The sequence below is a fragment of the Lottia gigantea genome, assembly GCF_000327385.1.
Source record: "Lottia gigantea unplaced genomic scaffold LOTGIsca_130, whole genome shotgun sequence".
NCBI classification, from domain to species: Eukaryota; Metazoa; Mollusca; class Gastropoda; family Lottiidae; genus Lottia; species Lottia gigantea.
Window position 1 is genome coordinate 183,217 of NW_008707426.1, and position 15,910 is coordinate 199,126.

Sequence of the window (15,910 nt, forward strand, 5' to 3'; positions counted from 1 at the left end):
CAACGTTTCAAAATATTAGAATTGTTCCTCTGTCAAAATCATCAATGCGTCATTAATCTCGTACAAATACAGAATTTACATGAACAACTCTGCAACAATACAAATTGAAGAAGGAGTCTACAAAATTTCCAAAGAAGCAGACGACAAGCGGTGAAGTGAATCGGTGGAATCTTTTCTTATGTAAACGAAGTGATAAGATTAAGGGAGTAACAATTCGCCGGAAGTTGGGTAGGAATATCTATGTCTAGTCGTATTATTTTAGACTTTGAAGGAAATTCGATTTTCTAATGTGAATAAGATTAGATTAAACTGAGAAGAATCGTTCCACATCTTAATTCAATTCTCATAATATGATTACCATCAACTTAAACTATGTATTGGTGAAGTTTGGGGGTCGCTGCTCTTTGAGCTCATTCGATATAGGCTTTAGAGATGTACAAGTTTTTCTGGAATTTTAAGGACCATAGAAATCGAATTGGTTCAAACAAAACACAAAGTTCCGTTTTCAGAATTAGCTGAAGATGATTATGTACCTGAGAAGCGTGTCGACAACATGAGAAAATTTGGGGGTCTTTGCTCAAATGGGCTGACGTATGGGCTCCCTAAGAGATAGTAACCTCACAAAGTGGTCGAGTTTTTCTCGAATTTTTAGAACCATAGAAATTGAATTGGTTCAAACAAAACAAAGTTCCACTGCCAGTATTTGTTAATAAAGATTTTATATCTGAAACATATGTCTCAGTGGCTCACCTAGATGAGTGGGGCCCTTGGACCGTAGTGGGTTAGGGGACCCCCTTCGAAATTTTTTTTAAATTATAATCTCCTGATTTTTTTTTCATTTTCTAAGTTCAACAAGTCCTTAGCCTTATGGTAGTTGAGCCTTTGATATGTCGACAGATAGCCTGAGATAAACCTAGATGAGTGGGGCCCTTGGACCGTAGTGGGTTAGGGGACCCCCTTCGAAATTTTTTTTAAATTATAATCTCCTGATTTTTTTTTCATTTTCTAAGTTCAACAAGTCCTTAGCCTTATGGTAGTTGAGCCTTTGATATGTCGACAGATAGCCTGAGATAAACCTCAATGAAATTTCATCCATCGATACAAATCAACTACAATGTACGATGTCTTTAAAAAATAGATTGATGAAACTTTCGACTGATTTCAGAAGAACAACTCAAGACTAGTTCAACAATATTTGACACATGATTATAAGAATAACAAATATAGAATCCATTTCACTCGGCCTTGTTTTCCTACGACCGAGTTACTTTCGTGCTTTCTATTACTTTTCTAGCAATTCGATTAAATTGACGACGAATTTTCTCTCAAAATGAACCAAGTGCACCCACAATGGCGACGAGTAAAAATTGTCGTTGGGAGCAAATGGAATGAAAGAACGAACGAACGATTATCCAATATTTTTACACAATGCGGAAAAATACAAGTAAAACAATATGCCCATACAGTCATACCGAACGTGGGCCTACATAAGTGTCCAGGTGTGAGGTTCAATTGAAGCCTATAGGCTAATTACCCAAGCCGATTGCACTCTTTTACAATGTCAGTCCTTGCCGGTAAATACACGGATTATGCCCCCGCCCTTCCCCCTGAAAAAATTCTGTCAACCGACCAAGTCTATTACTGCAACTAAACACCATTGTCCCTTCGCATATATCACTTGCCCCTCCGAACAATCAAATCTGACTACGGCCCGCCTCAGTCCCTTCGGTCCACATCACTGATAGGGGGTCTCTGATTTCTCTTTCAAATGACTATACGCTTGTTCCATGTCAACCGTCAAGTTAGAGATTGGTTTCAAGTCGTGGGCTGTGTTCCGATACGGAAGGCTGGAGATGAGAAAGGAAGAAATAATTACCAATTCCATGTCGGTGCCAATTTAATTAAGACCAATTCCCCATTGTTTGTAGCTAGTCACAAGCATGGAACAAAATACACTAATTATGTAGACAAGAGATACGATGGGGCGATATGTTTGTCACTTCTTCAATGATCAACGATAGTTGTTAATTCACATCGTTATTCACCCCGGTATATCCACTGTTAGTGATGCAGGTCAGAGGGGCTGACATCTATCTCACTGTTAGTGATGCAGGTCAGAGGGTCTGACATCTCACTGTTAGTGAGGCAGGTCAGAGGGTCTGACATCTCACTGTTAGTGATGCAGGTCGAAGGGGCAGACATCTCACTGTTAGTGATGCAGGTCGGGGTCGGAGGGGCTGACAACTCACTGTTAGTGATGCAGGTCGAACGGGCTGACATCTCACTGTTAGTGATGCAGGTCGGGGTCGGGCTGACAACTCACTGTAAGTGATGCAGGTCGGAGGGGTTGACATGCCATTGTTAGTTTTTCAGGTACGAGTGGCTGACATCTCACTGTTAGTGATGCAGGTCGGAGGGGCTGACATCTCACTGTTAGTAATGCAGGTCGGAGGGGTTGACATCCCATTGTTAGTTTTTCAGGTACGAGTGGCTGACATCTCACTGTTAGTGATGCAGGTCGGAGGAGTTGACATCTCACTGTTAGTGATGCAGCTCAGGGGGGCTAACATTCCACTGTTAGTAATTTAGGTCGGAGGGGTTGACATCTCACTGTTAGTGATGCAGGTCGGAGGAGTTGACATCTCATTGTTAGTGATGCAGCTCAGGGGGGCTAACATTCCACTGTTAGTAATTTAGGTCGGAGGGGCTGACATCTCACTGTTAGTGATGCAGGTCGGAGGAGTTGACATCTCATTGTTAGTGATGCAGCTTAGGGGGCTAACATTCCCTGTTAGTAATTTAGGTCGGAGGGGCTGACATCTCACTGTTAGTGATGCAGGTCTGAGGGGTTGACATCCCATTGTTAGTTTTTCAGGTACGGGTGGCTGACATCTCACTGTTAGTGATGCAGGTCGGAGGGGCTAACATCTCACTGTTAGTGATGCAGGTCCGAGGAGTTGACATCTCATTGTCAGTGATGCAGCTCAAGGGGGCTAACATTCCACTGTTAGTAATTTAGGTCGGAGGGGCTGACATCTCACTGTTAGTGATGCAGGTCGGAGGGGCAGACATTTCACTGTTAGTGATACAGGTCGGAGGGGTTGACATCTCACTGTTAGTGATGAAGGTCGGAGGAGTTGACATCTCATTGTTAGTGATGCAGGTCGGAGGGGCAGACATTTCACTGTTAGTAATTTAGGTCGGAGGGGCTGACATCTCACTGTTAGTGATGCAGGTCGAAGGGGCAGACATTTCACTGTTAGTAATTTAGGTCGGAGGGACTGACATCTCACTGTTAGTGCTGCAGGTCGAAGGGGCAGACATTTCACTGTTCGTGGTGCAGGTCGAACGGGCTGACATCTCACTGTTAGTGATGCAGGTCGGAGGGGCAAAACCAGGAATATAAAAATATGGGTCAACTGTATTTCAACGTGACGATAGATTAAATAATTATGAATATTCTCGACCACGATTGCCCTCCATACGTTATTTCATTTCTGTACAATTATTATTCATTTAATATCATCATCCGAATCTACGTACCATGGTCTACAGTAAGACTAAGAGACTAACTTACTATATTGTGCGTTACACTTATAGATTTTTTTAATTTTGTATTTTTTAGGGGGGGGGGGGGGGGGTGGAGCTTAAGAGTGGGGTCCGTGGACCAGTTCAAATAGTAGTTGGGCCACTGTACAACTGATAGTACTCCGGCCGTGATTACAAGGGGGTAAGACCTCCCCCCTCTGCCCCTTTGAAAACACCTTGCCTCTCCGGTTATATTACTCCCAACAATGAAGTCGTGCTATGGGCCTGATTATACATATAATGAAGACAGAAAGGGCTATTACAAGCTCTGTGTTTCGGACACTACGTGTAATAAATATAGTTCATGCGTCTGTGTAATTGCATAAAAGTAGGTCTGTTGGTGACATTTGATTTTTTTATCAGTTAGAACAAACGTACTCATTTTCGTCTACAATATGTCGGCCGATAAAAGTCAATTGAAGCAAAATGAAGATTATTTGACGGATTTTACGCCTGAAGATTACCTCAAAACTACCTCCAGTAATTTTGAAGACGAAGGCGGACTGCGAAAGTTTTTTTTCGCTTGCTACAATGAGATTTATAAATCAGGTAAGCTGAAATTCATCCAAGGATGCCCTGAAGAGTTTCAATGTGAATAAGGGCAATAACTCATACTAAATATTTTTGATTTTCAATAGGTTTTATCTTTGGGTGATGACAAACACTCATGCCAAGTTTCGTCAAAATCCGTCAAGAATTGTGCCTTCTGGAGTGTGTCCGGCTAAAAATTGAACGCGTTTTCAAGAACAAGGGCAGTAACTTATACTAAATATTTTCTGATTCTTCTGATTTTTAATAGGGTTCATCCTTGGGTGATGACGTACACTCATACGACGTTTTGTTAAAATCAGTCAAGAATGTGTTAGTAGAGTGTTTACGAGCAATTGTGGACGGACCGACCGACCGAAATATACGCCCCCTCATTTCATGTGGGCGTATAAAAATAAAAAAAGAGAAAGCTGGCGCCGCCGACCTGGAAAAGCATGCCCTCCGGGCCCGTACGCTTGCTCGCTAACCTGAAAATCTTCAATAGGGTTCAATCTCAGCAGAGGTCGGGATAGGCCTAAGAGGGGCTGACATGGAATAAGCGTCTCGTCATTCGGATGGGACAATAAACCGAGGACGCGTGTACTACAGGCTGCGCAAGTTAAAGATCCCTCGACAGTTGGAAATCGAAAAAAAGCAGGCTAATGCTGCTGTCTTGGCAAAATTTCACTCATTGCACCCTGCATGGCGTTGCGTAAGTAGGACGTAAAACTTCGTTCATTTTATTTCCGAACAATCGAGTCTGGTTACGGGCCTGTTGCACTCTACCTACTAACTCAGACACGAAAACGGAACCTCTAGATTTGCATTTAATGAAATCGTTCAATTATCGTTGTGTTGCAATATAATATTCCAGGTGCAGTAAAGGGCAGACGACTAATGGATGTCGGGACAGGACCTATACCTATCTCAGTGGTCACTGCCGAACCTTACGTTCAAGAGATCTTCTTCAGTGACTATGCACCTTCTAATCGAGATTACTTATACCAATGGTTGATTGGATCATCCAGACAAGATTTTAAAGCTCTGTTCCAGTATGTCACAAAGCTTGAAAATAAAGGGTATGTAGTCGACGTGGAAGCGTTAACAAAAAAAAAGGGCGTGGTGTCATGTGTTAATGCCTTAAAGGTCATAGTTGACCATTATGTGAGATCAATCGTACCTTGGTCTCAAAAACAGGGATTGTTCAGCCATCCATACAGTAGTTTTTTAACACCTCCCAAAAATCATAATGATCTTAAATAGTTTACGTAAACTTTTTAAATATTTACGGCCGGATTGTTTCAGCCTAATCTTTCAGATATGTTAAGGGACACATTTTTCTACATTATGTTATATAGTTTTAATAAATTTGAGCGAAAAACAAAATGCCCCTTTAACACAATAGCTTACTTTCAAATTCTATACAAAATCAATCTACTTACCAACGTGAGATGGTATGCTCTTGCTTGGAATACAGATGAAAACATACTTCAGTTCATGATTTGCTATATTGCTAGGAACACAGATGAAAACATACTTCAGTTCATGATTTGCTATATTGCTAGGAACACAGATGAAAACATACTTCAGTTCATGGTTTGCTATATTGCTAGGAACACAGATGAAAACATACTTCAGTTCAGAATTTGCTTTATTTCAGGCAACACTGGGAAGAAAGATCTTCTGCCCTGAAAAACAAAGTTGGTGGAATATTTCCAGTCGATCTGCTTAACGATAAGGTGTTCGGAGAAAATCTCTTTCCTCATTTTGACGTCATTACTTCCAGTTTAACGTTTGAATCTGCAGCCAATGAAGTAGCAGATTGGGAAAAATTTGCAAAAAGGTTATCAAAATTTCAAAAACCTGGTGGCCATTTTGTCATCAATGGAGTTATGGGATGTACTTTCTATAACGTCGGTCCAATTAAATTTCAAGCGTTCCCAATAAGTAAGGATAAGCTTCAAGAAAGCTTCACCAATGCGGGGTACACTATACAGTATTTTAAGGATCATGCAGGGCCCCCAAAGGAAGAAAATGTCATATCTAACTATGAAAAAGGGTTTGTTATGCATTGTATACGAAACTAACCCAAAATTTTACAGTCTAATTTACCAAACGTTCGTCCTGTTTTTTATTACCTTTTATTTTTAATATAGCCACTTCAGTCAGCGTCTAAATACTGCCTTCTAAAACATTAGTCAGTTTGATGACACCGTCAGCCAAAAAAGGGTAGGAATTTAATTGACTGGCGGTGTCATCAAACAGACGAATGTTCAAGAACGCCGACCTTAGACCTTACTGAATTGACTTTATTACAAATAAAAGCTTATAAAAAATGGAACAAAAGTTTGGTCTTATTTCAGACTACCTAAATTCACAACTTACAATTCCTAAATTTCATCCATACTGACCAGCTGAAAAGTAGGTCGAACATCTTTATGCACGTGAAAGGCCTTTTCTCAACATAAACAAAAAATTTATTTTGTGCCGTGGGTGAAAAACTATTTACCAAATTTTCCATAACCTGACGATTCAATAGCTTACTATTTCATTGTTTCACATATTCCTGATTTTGAGAATTAAACTGACTTGTAACAATATGATGTCTTCTTCAGATTCCATGTTTGTTTACGTCACAAGCTGGCGCGAAACTGTATTTGAATTACTTTCCACATTTTCGTATTTTGATATCGTGGACCAAATCTATTTGGAAGGGGACACAGAAAGTTAAAACTGATTTGAATTAATTCATTGTGTTTTTGCAAATTAAACTGGCAAATAATCTTTCATGTTCCTGGAGATAATGAATTGAATACCAAAATACTACTGTTTTAGCCAATCATTAGACCGAAACGTCTCTCCCTATTCCAGTCTCTGATAGCTATTGGGACAGATGTCAGCTGGTGTAGAGACAGAAAAAAATAGGCTTTGTGAAATGGGTACCTTCAAAACCCAGATATATTTGTAAAGATGAATATTTTAGTAGTTCAGTCATACCATCATTTATGTCATGTCTCCAGTTCCATCAAAGTCTTTTTTAACGAAAGCGATCAGGTCACAGACACTTGATACTAACAAACGAAAGTTGAGGTGATGCCCAACACTAATTTACAGTCACCGTAAAGTTAATTTAATATAACATTAGAAAAACGCATCTTTGGAGGTGTGGAAAATCCCCATTTAACAGGGTCTTTATTCTGACTCTACTCCAGCTGACAACTGTCAAAATATCTATCAGAGGCTAGAATAGAGGAAGATGTTTAGGACTAGACAATCATAAACGTCCATGGCAGTACAGACTGGATAATAGAAAAAAGACAAATTATTGATCGTTCTATGACGGTCACTGGTCAGAAAAATCGTCTGCATTTCCTTGGTAATCAGCTTATTACGAGTTAATTAGCTTATTACGAGTTAATTAACGACTCGTGAGACAAACTTGGATTTTTCCTGATCATCAGAACACCTCTACTTTCGATTGATATAAGTATTAGCTGTCCAATAATCGAATATATATATAGACACAGCTTTAAGGAACAACAACCACTGGTTAAAGTTTTATGCAACCTTCTACGTGTTTCCCCCCTATCATTCTCAGGCACAGAATGATATAGTTTGCCCATCACCTCGGATCACAAACTGCAGTAACCCTCTAGAGTAAACCCTCTTCTCGGATTGCTTTCCAATAGAAATAAATAACGAATAATAATGAAAATGTTTTAATCACAGTTTAAATTGGATTCTGTGGCTTATAGTTTCTATACAATTTATTTCCCTTGACTCCCACTTGAACGAAATGTTTGTTGCGTAATTTTTGCATATACATAATATCTTTCTTCTTCTGTTCTACCATTGGTCCTAAAATAGAAAATAGAAATACTTTCCCTGTGACAAGCTAGTTTTCACAAAGGGCCAGGCCCAAGCCCATATCCAGTCTTAATTGTTCAGAGGGGCAATGGTGTATGGTGTTTAGTTGCAATAATGGAATTGGTCGATTTTAACAAATTTTTTCACAGAGTAATCCATTTTTTCGAGGGTACATTGCTTTGTCTTACAGTATTACTGAGACGCTTTACATGGAATGACCAACCAGTTTACTTTAAACTCTATAATGACAAAGGGAAGCAACTCCTACCTGTAGCTCCAGTCCAGCCTAAAGCTCTATATTGAGAAAGAATACCAGGCATGATGGCTCTATGTTGTGGTCGGTGAGTTTCATGGCGTAATTTCTGTTTGTAATATCTGGCAAGTGATCGATGACCAATGGTGGCACCTGAAACAAGTAACAAAACCAATATATAGATCATTACCATTACAGGGATTGTAAATTCAAAATTTCTCATGTGTATTGGGAACACTGATAGTACCTATTTGTACCATTCCAATTTTCAATCAGACGTCTGTGGTTCCTGCAATTCCACTGTGTTTGTTAGTGTTTCTGATTGCGAATATCAACATTTTAAATTGTTGAACACTTGAAAAAATGATTTAGATGCATTTAGTTTTAAACGGGCAACAACCATGCAGTTTGCAATGGGGGAAATTTTGTCAGTACAGCAGCATTAGCCACTCTTTTTCTATTTCCAACTATCGACGGATCTTTAATATGCACATCCTATAGCACACATGGCCTTCTGAACGACTTTTCCATGTCAGACTCTCTTATCTGCATCACTGACAGGGGCAAACTGTGTCTAAAAATCAGGTATCATCTGCAGTCGACCCATGCCGAGATTAAATCCTGGACTTCCAGGTAAGCCTTCCGCTTCCGATTCCTTCATGAGAAAACGTCAACCTACCTGAGGGTAAAACCAGTTCAAAACCTTCTCCAACTAGATCTGGTGTATCAATTTCCATTTCCTCTTCCTCATCTGTCTTTCCTTCATGATCTGGGTAACTTTTTCTACAATAATATAGTTAATTAACAGGACAGTTTGACATTTTCAAGGGTTGATTTGGTTCTTGACAGTAAGCTGTGAACATTATTACTGATTAGCTCAGCTAAAAAACTCCCCTTTCTGAGACCAAGTACAATCGGTCAATTTTCACATTTTCCTAATGAAAAAAAACTCCAAAATATGAATTTAAATCATTCCAATTTTCAATCAGACATCTGCAGTTCTTGTAATTCAACTAAATGTTTGATGAAGTCACTAATTTGAAAGGGGCTTATGTGATAAAAGCATGTTTAGCTATTAGTGACATCATTAAACCCTTCGTATTAATGGAATTTCAGGAACCACAGACGTCTGATTGAGGCTCTTGGTTCCCCGGATACACATCTTTTTTTAGAAAACCTCTTTACAATCCCTTTAAATTATGATGGACAGATATGAAAACCATGTATGCCTTACATTTGATATCAATTCTTACTGCTGAAATACCAACCTGTAATCATAAAAGTCAGAATATTCGAACACAGCCTCGCCTTCATGTAACATTTTACTATGTCCTTTATCTACCATGTGATTTTTAGCTGCCTGTTTGGAGTAGAATGATCTGCCTTTAGTATTACACCATAAACACATGTTGGCCACACCCACTTTTTCACCTGTTAATAATCATAGATTCATAATGAAAAGAAATGAATGGAGTTTTACGTTCTACTTTTCTGAACCTAATTGGTTTTAACGGCTTAAGTATACTCCTTTTCGATTTCCAACTGTCGAGGGATCAGCCTGTAGCAAATGAGCCTTCAGTGCAAATATTTTGCTGCAAATCCATATTGAGATTAGACCTCTTAATGCCACTATATGACTTTGTTTGTCAAATTTGTCAACTTAATATCCCCTTTTAGAGAGTTCACATATCTAACAATATCTATCTATATCTCACCTAGATATGAAATGAGGCCCTCTAAATTCACCAAATATTCTGCATCAGGGATAAAGAAACTATGTTCCTCAGTCATATGTTTTACATTGTCTTCTAAACTATCACCGATTACCGAACAGAATAAACATTCTTCTATCGGCAAGCTTTCTACATCATCGCTGTTCCAACTTTCTACCTCACTCCCTTCTAAAAAAACAATTTATATTCAGCAGTCAAAACATAGCCTCAACTGATTCCATTTATGGGGACTAATGTGCCATTTCCTTTATTAATGATCGTACATTAGTCTCAGAAAGGGGAATTTCTCTTAGTCAATCAGTAATAATCTTTATAGTTCACTGCGGATCCAAATCCATGTGTTTCCAGAATTATCCATGTTTGAAAGTTAAAAAGTCTTTTCTTAAGACACTGCCAAAAATAGACATCGTTAGGAATAGGAAAAGAAATTCCTACTTTGAGATATTTTTGATTGAATTACGAGATATTCTTACATTTCTAGTAATTCTGAAGACATTTACATATTCAAGACACATATCCACCCCCCAAAATGGCACACCTGTCCTTTTAAGAATAATGGACTGAATGAAAGCCATATTCACATCAGAAAGATAATTCTAAAGCCAATATTACCTTCATCATCATCATCTGACATTTCTGCGTCTGGTGACTGACTACTAATTGCAGCATCTGTTGACTGTTGAGAGTTATCCCCCTTGGAAGAGCCTGCTTGTGAATCTGATCTGGAGATGGCTTTATTCTTTTTATTTTCTTCAGTCTCTGGGTCATAATTCTTCTCTGCTTCTTGATGTTTTATAGATTTAACATGTGTTTTATACGCATTCTCTGAATTAAATTTCTTTTTGCAAATTAGGCATTGTGAAACAGTATTTTTTTCAGATTCTTCAACCTAAAATGAAAACAGTTAATACAGTGGTGTAACCTATTTTAGTACATATAAGGATTAAATACCGAATTTCGTCAAAATTAAAAAAACAGAAAAATTTTGTTTATGTCTTAGATGTTTCCTCAGATATTCTTTAAAATAATCAAAACTGGTTTGTTTCGATTTTCTTTATGAATCTCTAATTTTGACACAACTTGACAACTGCGGCAAAATGCGTCACCTATGTTTGTGTAAAATGTTTGATCTATAAATAAGTTGAGAAAAACATGTATGGATACTCGGCGGTACAATTAACTTTTCTTCGTATTTATCTTTAATATCAATTCATTATAACTAGTGACAATTCCTTCAAAGAACAATGATTTTTCAAAAAAAAATATTGACTGACAAAATAAAATATGTAAAAGGTAAGAGTGATTTATTGCTAAATAAATTAATCATTTCGAAGACGGACGAAAAATAGGTTGGCACGAAATTAGGTTACTTGACTGTATATAATATTTGAAAAATCTGTTTTAGCAAAAATTACTGATATCCAGGAATGGCAGACCGCATGATTTCCATGGTATGTTTATAAATACCTGAAATTGAGCTCCATCAGCTGGTATAGTAAACATTAAGATGACTATAAAGATAGCTAAATTGAGCTCTATCAGCTGGTATAGTAAACAATAAGATGACTATAAAGATAGCTAAATTGAGCTCTATCAGCTTGAAAGGAAAAGCCATTAAGACAACTTTACTAATAACAGCTGAAATTGAGCACTTTCAGCTCGTAATTCAAAATTCAAATATAGAAGACTGCAAGCCTACAGATAGTTGAAATAAGGCTCTATCAGCTGGTAAAATTAAGCTATTTCGGCTGATAAAATTAAGCTATATCAGCTGATAAAATTAATATGGAGAAGACTGAAGGCCTACAGAAACAATTGTGCTCTTTCCACTGGTATGAAAAATATTAAGACTACACAAACCTTACAGTTGCCGAGTTGGCCTATCTCAAATAAATCCCACTAACCAAATTTTCTTACCTGACTTTTCTGTGCTAAAACTCTACTGTTGAAGTTCTCTGCAGTGACAGGAGGTAACTCTGCAACTTTTCGTTTTAAATTATAACGATGCCAATCTGTTTTATAATGGCTTCTCTGTAACTCTGCATCAGCGAACGCAACCCGACATGTTATACATGTAAACACAGACATGATTCTGCAAAAAATATCAAAAATAAAGTATGGCCTGCATTGGCCTAAAACACAAATATTGTGGGCCAATGTCCATCTTAATTATTAAATAGACATTAAACTACTTGACTAAACAATCAAATTCCAGTTTCACCTATAGAAAATCTGGATTCTTTCTAGTAGTAGCCAAGTGCCCAAGTCAGTGGACTTGGCCAAAGGGCCATCAGAGTAGCAAGGGAGGTAACAATGTAAAGACTCAGAACATCTTTAATGTTTTCTGTTTCATAACTGGTTTACTCAAACAGTTCACAAACACAATTGTGGACTTATTTTAATGAAAAAACTTATCTTACGTGTTTTCTAAAGTTTGGAGATCTTGAAATAAATCAGTCAAATGAAATATGTCTTTATAGATCAGCGTTGAAATAAATAAACATCAAATCCAAGACGAAGTTTCTGTAAAACACGCAATATAAATAATAATACCCACAATTCCTCAGGGGCAGATAACTCTTCAACTTCCTTTTCCGTCGACAATCCAATACAAACATGGTGAGAAATATTTTCTCTCTGAAAATCCATCAATTATACCCTCAATCCGAGGACAATCAATATTTTTTTTTAGCTGAAATAAAAAATAAATCATCGCTCTACAGTTCCTAAGAACTATTGCTCAACCTCTAGCATGGCTTATGCCAAAATTGTTGAAAAACTTAACGTCCCCAGACGATTTTATTTTCATTTGCTATTTACAGTCTAATCGTCATGAATTAAATTTCAGGCCCGAAGAACGAAAAAGGTTGGAATTGTTGGCAAATATGGAACACGATATGGTTCCTCTTTGAGAAAAATTATCAAGAAAATCGAAGTTTCCCAACACAGTAAATTCACTTGCAATTTCTGTGGAAAAGTAAGTAACTACAATTTTGTAGAAATATTTCATGTACAAACATTTCTGTAGAACCTTTACACAGTTACCAGGCTGTGCAGGGTAAATATGCATTAAAATTGTGAATTGAAGTTACATGACACAGAGTGTGTATGGTTTGACCACTTTGCTTTGTTGGCTTAGTAGGTAAAGCTTATTTGTATCGTGGCCTAAAAACATCATCAAAATTTATGATGCAAGCTTACAGATGCGATGCCAAAGGAACACCATTGCGTTGCTAAAAATATACATATATATCCACATATCAATTATTCCAGTTGCTCTTTTAGAGACTAAAATGTCTGTGATTTAACACTTTACCTTTTCAACTTGATTGGACAGGTCTGTTTCATTCATACATTGTTTTTATTGTTTTTGCAGGACAGTATGAAAAGGAAAGCTGTTGGTATTTGGGCCTGTAAAAAATGCCATAAAGTTGTAGCTGGTGGAGCCTGGACCTACAGGTATAGCTTCAATTATTCGTAGAAATCTCTGATTATGCCATGAGTGACTGGATTTTTATACGCCCACATGAATATGTGGTCAAATATTGTCGTCAGTCCGTCTGTCAAAATTTCTTGTGAGCACTATAGAGACTACAGTTTTTATCTGATTTTGATAAAACTTGGTGTGATGCTTTAGATTGATAAGATCTCGGTCAAGTTCGAATTTGACATATTTTCGATGAACGATTATTGAGATATTACCCTTGACTTAGAACGCCTTGAAATTTTTTAAAAATTGTTCGTGAGCAGGATTGAAGCTACAGTTTTCAACCGATTCTGATGAAACTTGGTGTGATCATTGGAATTCATAAGATCTCGGTCAAGTTCTAACTTGACGCATTTTCGATGAACCGTTTTTGAGTTATTGCCCTTGACTTTGTTAAAACGCGTCAAAATTTGTTAAAAATAGTTCGTGAGCAGGATTGAAGCTACAGTTTTCAACCGATTCTAATGAAACTTTGTGTGATCATTGGAATTGATAAGATCTCGGACAAGTTCTAACTTGGCGCATTTCTGATGAACGGTTTTTGAGTTATTGCCCTTGACTTTGTGAAAACGCGTCAAAATTTGTTAAAAATAGATCTTGAGCAGGATTGACGCTACAGTTTTCAACCGATTCTGATGAAACTTGGTGTGATCTTTGGAATTGATAAGATCTCGGACAAGTTCTAACTTGACACATTTTCGATGAACAGTTTTTGAGTTATTGCCCTTGACTTTGTTAAAACATGTTGAAATTTGTTAAAAATAGTTCGTGAGCAGGATTGAAGCTACTGTTTTGAACCGATTCTGATGAAACTTGGTGTGATCATTGGAATTGATAAGAACTCGGACAAGTTCTAACTTGGCGCATTTCTGATGAACGGTTTTTGAGTTATTGCCCTTGACTTTGTTAAAACGTGTTGAAATTTGTTAAAAATAGTTCGTGAGCACAATAGAAGCTACAGTTTTCAACCGATTCTGATGAAACTTGGTGTGATCATTGAAATTGATAAGATCTCAGACAAGTTCTAACTTGACGCATTTTCGATGAACAGTTTTTGAGTTAATGCCATTAACTTATGAAAAACGCGTCAAAATTTGTTTGTGAGCACAATAGAAGCTACAGTTTTCAACCGATTCTGATGAAACTTGAAGTGATCATTGGAATTGATAAGATCTCAGACAAGTTCTAACAAGAGATATTTTTGATGAACATTTTTTGAGTTATTGCCCTTGACTTTGTAAACACGCGTCAAAAGTTGTTTTTTGCCCTTGATTAGAGAGGTGTGATTTAATTGTTTGTTGTATTTGGGTTATTGATATTGATTTTAAAAAATTTTGTGGAATTATTCAGCATAAATAATTTCTTCAAAATAAGAAAATTCGTACTTTAGTCACTAAAGACTTTAATTATTTCTGACAGCTGCCAGTGGGCGTATGTTACCTTGCAACGCAAGCTATCTTTCCTTATTCTGCATAAGCAAAGTCTTGGCACTTTTTGATAGCTTATAATGTATACTAATTTCAATTGAGAATACAACAAAGTTCCCTATTATTTGTGTGCCCTGTCGCATTTAAGGAGTGTTGTTGCTTTATGTATTGGATGGCCTTGGTCTGAATCCCAGACAACAAACATAAAACAGAGGTTTTGTAAAGTTTGTATGTGTATCGGGGGCACTAATGGAATCAATTTCCACCATCTAACACTTTTTTTAGTGGAATTGCAGGAACCTCAGACATCTGATGAAAAATTAGAATGATGCAAATTGATGTTATCAGTGCAATAAGTCGTGGGCTAATAATTCTTGAAATATTTCTTTCATAGTGTTTTCATTAAATATGACCAGAATTTTGTCATAAAATGTTAATATAAATTTTTGTATTTATTTCAGTACCTCTGCTGCAGCCACTGTAAGAAGTGCTGTTCGAAGATTGAGAGAAATGAAAGAAGCATAAACTCTACACAAAATATTGACAAAAAATTAGCAAAAAAATTAATAAAATCTTGGAAAAAATGCTGTCTTTTTTTTTTTGAATTCTTAAGCTCTGTTGCACACCAAACTATGTATGGTTCTTACAAGGAAATAACACATCGAACACAGTTCACAGCCATTTTGATTCTTTTCCTCGACTACATGAATCAAATTTTTAAAAATGCCTAAATTTCAACAAAGCCTTCAAACCACATTTAAAAGTTTAGAAATAGACTTAATTGAAAGTAGTTGAAATATCATAGCCTTTTTACAAATTCTACTGATGAAATGAGGAAGAGATTCAAAGTGGCTCACTGTGATCTATGTTTGTGTGTGTTCTTTCCATATAAGAACTTTTGAGTCTTATTCTGTGTTGCAGAACTTGAACATGTCCCTTTGCCAAGATGAACACACACGTTTGTTGATTTGTGGACTCAACACTCTGCTTGGATTAATTCTCTGTGACAGATGGCAGTGGACAATGA

General features: G+C 37.2%; 4 protein-coding genes across 4 annotated transcripts; 3 read left to right on the plus strand and 1 right to left on the minus strand.

The window, feature by feature from the left end:
- Positions 1-2,092: 2,092 nt before the first annotated feature.
- On the plus strand, positions 2,093-3,199 carry LOTGIDRAFT_138899 (hypothetical protein; the record flags this gene model as incomplete). Its single annotated transcript, XM_009049134.1, has 3 exons — positions 2,093-2,299; positions 2,338-2,517; positions 3,020-3,199. Coding segments are annotated over 3 exons (567 nt in total), but the record flags the coding sequence as incomplete, so codon positions are not given.
- A 784-nt stretch (positions 3,200-3,983) lies between these two features.
- Positions 3,984-6,203, plus strand: LOTGIDRAFT_172268 (hypothetical protein; the record flags this gene model as incomplete). The annotated part of the gene is made up of 3 exons (XM_009049135.1): positions 3,984-4,137; positions 4,991-5,195; positions 5,777-6,203. 3 exons carry the CDS (start codon positions 3,984-3,986, stop codon positions 6,201-6,203), a joined length of 786 nt encoding a protein of 261 aa, XP_009047383.1.
- Positions 6,204-7,819: 1,616 nt separating this feature from the next.
- LOTGIDRAFT_238085 (hypothetical protein) lies at positions 7,820-12,514 on the minus strand. The gene is made up of 8 exons (XM_009049136.1): positions 12,390-12,514; positions 11,887-12,061; positions 10,582-10,858; positions 9,952-10,137; positions 9,505-9,667; positions 8,916-9,019; positions 8,252-8,389; positions 7,820-7,974 (listed from the first exon to the last, which is right to left on the minus strand). The coding sequence occupies exons 2-8, from the start codon at positions 12,055-12,057 to the stop codon at positions 7,847-7,849; spliced, it is 1,167 nt and encodes a 388-aa protein (XP_009047384.1). The 5' UTR covers positions 12,058-12,061; positions 12,390-12,514; the 3' UTR covers positions 7,820-7,846.
- Positions 12,515-12,570: 56 nt separating this feature from the next.
- LOTGIDRAFT_225011 (hypothetical protein) lies at positions 12,571-15,461 on the plus strand. The gene is made up of 4 exons (XM_009049137.1): positions 12,571-12,588; positions 12,818-12,946; positions 13,346-13,428; positions 15,345-15,461. Exons 1-4 carry the CDS (start codon positions 12,586-12,588, stop codon positions 15,406-15,408), a joined length of 279 nt encoding a protein of 92 aa, XP_009047385.1. The 5' UTR covers positions 12,571-12,585; the 3' UTR covers positions 15,409-15,461.
- Positions 15,462-15,910: the final 449 nt, after the last annotated feature.

What these genes read in the sequence shown, in the direction of transcription:
- LOTGIDRAFT_238085 (XM_009049136.1), bottom strand. Translation starts at nt 12,057, where the DNA reads ATGTCTGTGTTTACATGTATAACATGTCGGGTTGCGTTCGCTGATGCA. An exon ending in TTTTAGCACAGAAAAGTCAG is followed by an intron (nt 10,859 to 11,886) that starts GTAAGAAAATTT and finishes TTTTCATTTTAG; the next exon opens with GTTGAAGAATCTGAAAAAAA. An exon ending in TGAACTGGTTTTACCCTCAG is followed by an intron (nt 8,390 to 8,915) that starts GTAGGTTGACGT and finishes TACTTGTTTCAG; the next exon opens with GTGCCACCATTGGTCATCGA.
- LOTGIDRAFT_225011 (XM_009049137.1), top strand. An exon ending in CTTGCAATTTCTGTGGAAAA is followed by an intron (nt 12,947 to 13,345) that starts GTAAGTAACTAC and finishes TTGTTTTTGCAG; the next exon opens with GACAGTATGAAAAGGAAAGC. An exon ending in GGTGGAGCCTGGACCTACAG is followed by an intron (nt 13,429 to 15,344) that starts GTATAGCTTCAA and finishes TATTTATTTCAG; the next exon opens with TACCTCTGCTGCAGCCACTG.